Source organism: Apium graveolens, chromosome 3, assembly GCF_009905375.1.
Source record: "Apium graveolens cultivar Ventura chromosome 3, ASM990537v1, whole genome shotgun sequence".
NCBI lineage: Eukaryota > Viridiplantae > Streptophyta > Magnoliopsida > Apiales > Apiaceae > Apium > Apium graveolens.
This window is the reverse complement of record NC_133649.1, coordinates 73161648-73170370: the sequence shown is the minus strand read 5'-3', so window position 1 is coordinate 73170370 and position 8723 is coordinate 73161648. Positions and strand designations below refer to the sequence as shown.

General features: G+C 37.3%; 1 protein-coding gene and 1 non-coding gene across 2 annotated transcripts in view; both read right to left on the bottom strand.

The window, feature by feature from the left end:
• Positions 1-12: 12 nt before the first annotated feature.
• LOC141714333 (uncharacterized) overlaps positions 13-8723 on the bottom strand; it is a 51387-nt gene continuing 42676 nt past the window's right edge. Inside the window, exon 7 of the mRNA XM_074517858.1 lies at positions 13-270. Coding sequence (XP_074373959.1) covers positions 13-270 — 258 coding nt within the window. The remainder of the gene's footprint in view (positions 271-8723) is intronic.
• On the bottom strand, positions 6916-7023 carry LOC141716349 (small nucleolar RNA R71). The gene has a single exon (XR_012573061.1). It is a non-coding gene; the product is annotated as a small nucleolar RNA R71 (small nucleolar RNA).

Genomic DNA, 8723 nt, shown 5'->3' with positions numbered 1-8723 from the left:
CAACCCAGAATCCTAGGCCGGCGACGTTTCCCGGCGAAAATCCGGCGAGACAAACATGACCAAATGTGTGTTCAAACTTTGTTTTCTTCCCCGTTTCTGGTGCACCGCAACACAGACACCTTCTCCTTCCTTCCTTCTTCTCCAGTCGTCGACGTCGTCACCGGAAAACGAGAACACAGCGGCGTCGCCGCTTTTTGACGATGCTAAAACCTCAACCAAAATCAACGAAACCGGTGTCGTTCGACTCCAAAATCGACGATCTAAACGTCTCTAACAACCATAACATCAAACAACAACTAGAAATTCAAACCCGAATTCAAAATTAAAACCCGAAAATACCAATCAAAAATCAACTCAATAATCAATGAAAATAAGTACATGAACAGAAAGTACAGATCACAAGCTTCAAAACGAGTACTCACACGTTCGATTTGGATGCCGGAATCACGATCAAATTGCCTTTGATCCTCCTGCTCTGTTCTTCACAAACCCTAACCCTAATTCCCTTTCTGATTTTCTTTTATTTTCTGATTTTTAATTATAATTAACTGATTTAATTAATAGTAATTCAGGTATTTATATTTATGAAAATAATACCCCTAAGTAAAATTAAGGGTCTAATTACACTCCTAATAAAATATTTGGCCCCAATTTTTATAATTTTTGGGTATTAATAATGAATTTTTTATCCAATAAATACAAAATAAATACTAAAAATTCCCAAAAATTATGAAAAATACAAAAATACAAAGAAAAATGATATATGATAATTTCATAATCATATAAAAATAAGAATATGATTTTTGTGGGGTTTTTGGTACCTGAAGTGGTCCGGAAAGTCGTTTTTCGCGAAAAAGGTCAATTTGTAAAACGTCTAGGGTTCAGAATAGCTATACGGTATAGGGCATTTTTGGCAAAATAGGGCCAATGATTTTGTTGAAATACGGGCTTTTAAAACATAGTTTTGAGCTGTACAGGTTTTGATATAATATATAATAACTGACGATAGAACGCTCAATAAATCCAAAACACGTTTGGATCAAAACAACCAACCATAACACATAGCATTAGGGTTCAACGACTTAACACATTTAATCACATAATAATACTCATAATTATTATTATAATATATACAAGCGTAATTCCTCGGTCGTTACAAGAAGAGTCTACTTGGAAACTAGAGTCAGATATGCTTGGCAAATATCCTCACTTGTTTAGTTAGATCAGATTCTGAGGACAGAATCCTTTTAAAGGGAGAAGGATATAACGACTCGTGTACTTTTGAATTATTTAATTATATAATTATGGAAAATTATTAAAAATAAAATATGTGTGTTGATGTTGACCGCTATGTGTTGTTTGATTATTACCCATATGTGATTTATAGGGTACCGGGTTGTCCGCGTGATTAATTATGGGATCATATTGAATTGTTTTCACTTTCAAAAGTGGATTTAGTGCAAATTTATTTGTATAAATATTTGAAATGTCTTTAAAATTGTTTTTATAATTTTATAATTACAATAATTATTTTTAGGATTTTATAAAATTGAGAAATCAATATTTTATTAATTATTTATCTTTAATTGATTTTATGAATGCTTTTATCGGTAAAATCTATATTTAATTCTAAAATTCTTCAAAAATTATGAAACTCATATTTATTTAAGTTTGGAATATTTTGAGAATTTTAAAATTATTTTGGAAATTTTCGGGATTAATTTCACCCGCACGGTGTTTCGGTTATTTGTTAAAAGCGGGTATAAAGTGCGTTTTAGAAATTATTTAAAATTTCGAAATTTCATTTTTATTTACTTCAGGATATTTCTAATATTTTAAGACTATTTTCGCGAATTTTAGAATTTGTTTTAAGAGCAGCTCGGGTCGTTATTCATTAAATGCGGGTTCGAGTTGCGTTTCAAAATATTTTACAAATTATGAGAAAAAATTATTTTATTAACTTTGAATTATTTGTGATAATTTAAAATTAATTTGGTAATTTTCAGGATTATTTTTATCTGCACCTTATATCGTTAAACCAATTAAAGCGATACAAATAAGGCCATTCAGAGAGGTAGTACACGTGTTTGAACCTAGAAAATCAGACAAAAATGTGGCAGTTGCTCACGTTTGTGTTGCTGCGTGTTATTATCTGACAAAAAAAAAATACAAAACAAAAACAAAATAAAACCACAACATCCTTCTCTTTCCTCTTGTCTCTCCCCTGTTCTCGAAGCTTCGCCACAGCTCTGATTTCCGTGAACAAGTTACGCCGTGATTTGCTTCCGGAATGATTGTTAAGTATAAACATATATATACACGTGTATGTATTGTGCTTGATGTCTGTGCTGCTGTTATTTTTATTGTTTCCCCATCGCCGCCCCTCTCCGTTTCCGGTGAGGGTGGTGCGCTTGGGTGTCGCTGCAAAAGGGCGCTTTTGTTTATGCAGTTGGTTATTGGTTCAGTTCTTGGTACTATGGTTATGTTATGTTCTGTACTGATTCATGTGTGTAGGGATGTGTTCCGTGTTCTCATTTTCCGGCTTGTTGCCGGCTCTCTCTGCGTTACCCGGTTACTCTGTGTGTTGTGCGTGTAACACACCGCCTGTGTTGGGAATCTATTAATTATTGAAATTATTGGTTTCTGCAAGAATTATTGATGGATTTCGTGAAATAAAATAATTTATTTTGTTTGAAAATTTACTGAATAATCGGTGGAATCGGTATGGACACCTGAATTACTCGGGCACCGACTGATTCCGCCGCCGTTAGCGATGAACATCGGTGAGCTGATGGTGGACTGTGATGTTTATTCTGAGTCCTAATATTTTAAAAGAAATAAATGTTAAAACGCGAATAATAATAATTAGTTGGTTTAAATCAGTGATTGGGATTTGTGGAATTGGAATGTGATTGGATAATTGTTGAGATTGTTGTGTTGGGATTTGACGTCGATTGATGTTTCGACGGTAGTCCATAAACAAAGGGAACGCTGTCCGATTTCCGGGAAATCGAACTACGGAAACGGGAGCGTATCCGAGGATTATCGGGACATCGAGCAAGTATAAGTAAATACATATATGTATGTTTTATACAGAAACCTGATTGTATGTTGTATTGTATATTTTGCCCAAAACACAGTAACCCTAATTTTGAAAAATGACGAGTATACGTATTTTCTAAAAACGAACACTGGATCGATTTCGAGAATGTGAACCCTCATTGTTGACTGTGTTATTCTAATATAAATAATTACGAGTCGGGTTTGAATATCTTTGGGTAAGAATTAGTATCGAGGATATGTCAAGCATACCTAGACGTCTAACGTAGGGTATTTCGACCCTGTAGGTTGTAGTCGGGAACCTGAAAGTGGACGATGGACTAAAGATAACTTAGTGGTCAGTCGACGAGCTCACTAGAGTTTCAACAGAAAGACCTGAGTGTCGAAGTCGAATCCAATGGGATATAGTGGTTGGACGTTAGAGCTTGAGCAGCAGAATCGGCTCAGAGATGATCAGTAATAGTTGTAAAGCCTTGTAAGGCAAGTATTTCTGAACTTTTCTTCAAGATATATATTACCAATGTTTTTGAACTGTTTTATAACATGTCGCTATTATTCAAAATAACTCATGTTTTGTATTGCAAGAGCTTTAAACCATTTCCTTGAACCCTAATTTTCTTGATCCTAAGCCATAAGCTTATTCTTTATAATTCGTCCTTTGTTGATCCTCAACACCAAACCATACAAATATAATACTACTCTTCCAAGGTATAACTACCAAACACCAAACACTGAAAGAGAATGGTTTGAAAACACAGAAACTTTTATACTCCAATCATTCTTTATCCTCAAAGAACCATATCTTGAAAAATCATTACTGGTCTAATACCTGACCCTTGTACAAACTGAAAACCGTTTCTTATACATATCCTGATATACTCTTGAGATATCCATGAGTTTTCTTGCGTTTTTATTCAAGTGTTTAACCATCATTGATTATGATCTGGTTTTATTGAATATATTGTTTTCATATTGAACTGCTTTAGGATTGGATAGTTTTATATATGTGGACCAGATTCGTGGTCAGACCATACCAATGGTCAAGTTAGGCCAATGTGTGCCTTGGATCCAGTAATTAGAGCAGTGTTGTGCGCTTGCTCGGGGTTAGTGCGTGACTGATCAGCAGCCTAACCTTTGTTTTTTTTAAAACTCAAAAGAAAATATCCAATTCTAATGATTAGTTAAAAAAACTTGATTCCTTTGAATCATTTCATTTGATCATTGTTTGACCTCAATTATCACTATTATGACTTGCTGAGCTAGTTAGCTCACTCTTGCGATTCTTTTATATATTTTACAGTTAAAAAGGATATGGATGATAGAGAAGTGCCTCAGTCCAAAGTGCGGGCTAAGGTTCCAGTTTGAAGTAAATCGAGTTAGCAGGAGCTTCATGCAGTGGAAAGATAGTACGATTGTAACAAAAACTTTATTATCAATTGTAAGTTAATTCAGTCGGGATTCGGTATGATGTAATAAATTAAGGGTGTGGCTTGTTTTCATACTTTAACCTGTTGCGATCCGTGGTTTTGTGAAGCAGGGTCATTATAAATAATATTTCTTATACAGGTTCATATATGGTGTAGTGTTGGGGACCCCAAACTTCTGACCCGGGTTTGGAGGTGCCACAGTTGGGTTTTTTTTTTGTGAGTCTCCCGCTTGCTGTGCCCAGATTAGTGTTGTACGGGATTTCTATGCTAACGCTAAGGTGGAGAAGAATGGCTTCACGGTGGTTAGGGGGATGACTATAGAGTACCGTGCTTATGCGATTAGGAGGGTGATTGAAGCCAGCCCGCGAGGAAGCCCGGTCAGGTTACTTGAACAATAAGACTCCTGAGGACTGATAAGTGGATTTTATATCCACTTGGAACACTTTATTAAAAGCTTAAATTGGTGTTTTGGACTCAAGTTGTGGTATTTTGATGTGTTTTTGTGTTATTACATTTCAGGTATCAGTTAAATGAAGAAAGGAACTTTTAAAGGAAATATGATGAAAAGTGATCAGATTTGGAATCCAAGGCCATTTTCAAGTTGTAGAAAATCTCGTTAGCTTCGCGTGGGCAGTTGAATCGCCTAATTCTGACGAGTAGAACTCTAGTTATGGCCAAAATAAGATTCATCAGAATTTTCTAGAAGCCGCCCACCCGGCCACGTCAGAAGTGCACGCGACCCGCATGCCGACACGCGGCCGCGTCGAGACCGCACGCGACTGCATGCTGATGCACGGCTAATTTTGCTGATTTCACTGAAAAAGCCTTTGTTTTGATTGAATTTGATAATTTTAAGGGTACAGGTCCACTAGGGGCTATATATACTTAAAAAAAGGTTTTCATAATCCGGGAAGATTGGGAGATCAAGAAGAAGACCTAGAAGCACAAAACAACTCCAAAAAAGAAGATCTTGTTTTCTACTTGTGATTCTTTGAATTAGTTGTAACTTTGGATGCTCGTTTCGTTCTTGTGAACCTAGATTTCGTTATTCGTACTTTAATTATTATTCAGTTTATTAAGACCTTGTTTTTACCATTCTTCATTGGAACCCATGATAACGATGAGTTCAATTATGGCTAATCGTATCATGGGATTCTAAGCGGATTTACTTATGGATTTCAATAATTAATTTGCTTCGACATCTTGGTGTGTGGTGATGAATTGATATCTTAGTATTGGGTTGTGCTTATTGTCTTATGTGCGTAGCTAACATATAAGATAGTTTGTTAATCTCTTTTGAAGCGACAGTGAATCTTGAGATTTAAAACTTGCCATGCTAGCATAGGTCATGTATTTGTTATGCATGATTCATAGGTAATTTTAAAACCATCTTACTTGCCTTATGTAATCAACGATAGATAACTTGCGCATTAAACCGTTATGTTTCAATTCTTATAGACATATAAGGACTAAGCATAATTGGTGTCTATTCACTTCTATCTCTTTTGTGGATGCTTGGTAGTAGGGTATTCGTACAACGAAAGTTGTCGTTTATCAGTTTCGTAGTATCTGATTAGTGTCATCACCATCACATGCTAGGGGTTAAAGACATAAACTTTTGAATGAAGTATTTAATGAAGTTAAAATCCCATGTTTGTCATATATAGTAATTCAACCTCAATTCTCTTAGTTAATGTTATTAGTATAATCTCTTAGTTTACTCAAACCCAATTGTATTATCTTAGCATTGAGCGATAACCGTACATTGTTGCATAGGTGCATAAATTGGGACTTAACCTAACCAGTCTATGTGGGAACAAATCTGATTTATATCATATACTACTTGCGAACGTGTATACTTGCGTGAATATTAGCGCGTTTTTTTCGCCCTGAACAAGTTATTGGTGCCGCATGCCCGGGGACTCGGTGTTAATTTTTAGTTTATGTTCTTGTCATTAGTGGTCGTTAAAGTTCACTGACTCAGATTCTTTTTACTTTCACGGTTTATTTATTTGTGTTCCAGGTACTCATTACAATGGGAGATCCAAGCAGCACGAACGAAAGCCTTGATGGATTTTTCTCAACCCAAGATCAATGATATTCAATCTAGCATTGTCCGGCCAGCTATCACAGCTAATACCTTTAAGATCAGCCTGGCATAATTCAATTGGGTGTAGAATTCAATCCAGTTTGGGGGTTTCTCCAACTGAAGATCCAAAATGCACATTAGGATTTCATTGAGATCTGCGACACCTTCAGTTCAACGGTGTTTCTGAAGATGCTGTGAAGCTGAGACTGTTCACATTCTCTCTGAGGGTCGGACAAGGCTAAGAGCTGGTTATACTCCTCTACCAGCTGGTTCGATTACTACTTGGGAAGATCTTGCTCAGAAGTTTCTTACTAAATTCTTCCTATGGCGAAGACAGCTGCACTCAGGAATGCTATTACTCAATTTGCGCAGCAAACGGGAAAAATTGCTATATGAAGCTTGGGAGCGCTACAAGGAGATGCTTAGGAAGGGTCCTCATCATGGAATTCCTGATTGGATGATCATCAATTGTTTTTACAATGGGTTGGGAAGCACATCCAGACCCATGCTCGATGCAGCATCAGGTGGAGCATTATGGGCAAAGAGCTATGAGGAAGGCTTATGATCTAATTCAACTGATGGCTGCTAATGAATATCCGTATCCAACCCAGAGGTATCCACAGGGCAAGGTAGCAGGAGTTCTTGAAGTGGATACAGCTACGGCTATCACTACTCCACTAATTGCGTTGTCTATGAAGATCGATTATCTGGGTAACTATGGTGTTAAGCAGATAATTAGTGTTCGTGAGCTGTGTACCAGGTCCGCATGTGATGGAGCAATGTGCTATATCTAGTGACTCAGCTCAGTTTGTGAGCAACTTTCAGAGATCGCAACAACTAGTTCCAGACACTTATCATCCTGACAACTGGAATCATCCTAACTTCAGCTGGAGCAACAATTAGAATGCGATGCAACAGCCATTCCAGCAGTTTAGAAATAAGTATTCAACCCTCCTGGTTTCAACAACAAATTACACCAAAAAATAAACTCTTGGTGCATGTCTATCTTCGAATGAAAAATATGAATTGGAGGAGTTGCGGCTTATGTGCAAAACCCAGGCTCTTATATGCCAAAGCCAGACTGTTTCTATCAAGATTCTGGAGAAACCAATAGGGCAAATTGCTAATGCCTTATTGAATCGACCACTAGGAACACTTCCTAGTGATACATAAACAAATCCAGGCAAGAGCGAAGTTGAAGAACAGGTGAACGCCATCACCTTAAGGGTCTAGAAAGGTCGCAAGCCCCCAAATTCAGCAAGACGAAGAGCCTAAAAAATCTCAAGTTTCAGAAAATGCAGTTATGGCTGAAGAAGAAGTGCAGAATGAAGCAGAGGTGGAACCAAGGAAGACTACTGTGGAATACACTCCTTCTGAGGGTAATACAGGGGAGAAACAGATCTATCCTCCACCTCCTTTTCCTAAGAGGTTGCAGAAGAAAAAGCTGGATAAGCAGTTTGAGAAGTTTTGGAGGTGTTCAAGAAACTTCATATCAACATACCTTTCGCTGAAGCTCTTGAACAGATTCCTAGTCCATTGCGAGGTTTATGAAAGGTATTCTTCGCGGAAAGTGAAGCTCGATGACTTAGAGACCGTTGCTCTAACGGAGGAATGCAGTGTTGTGCTGCAACAGAAGTTGCCTCCGAAGCTTAAAGATCCTGGAAGCTTCACTATTCCTTGCACCATCGGAAACTTGTCATTCGACAAGTGTTTATGTGATTTAGGAGCAGGGTCAATCTGATGCCCTTATTTATCTTCAAGAAGCTTGGTCCGCCTAATCCGAAACCAACATACATGTCATTGTAACTAGCTGACCGTTCCATCGCTTATCCACGAGGTATAATGGAGGATGTGTTGGTCAAGGTGGATTAACTCATCTTCCCTGCTGACTTTGTAATTCTTGATTTCGAGGAAGATAAAAAGATTCCCATTATCTTGGGAAGACCATTCTTGGCTACAGGCCGAACTCTGATCGATGTGCAAAAAGGAGAGCTTTCGATGAAGGTTTACGATCAAAGGTTACTTTAATATGTTCAAGGAAATAAAGTTACCCACACTAAAGAGGAGTGCTTTAAATTAGAGTGGGTCGACTCTGCAGTAAATTCAGAACCTGAGCAATTGCCAAAGTCAGTTACCTTAGAGAGATC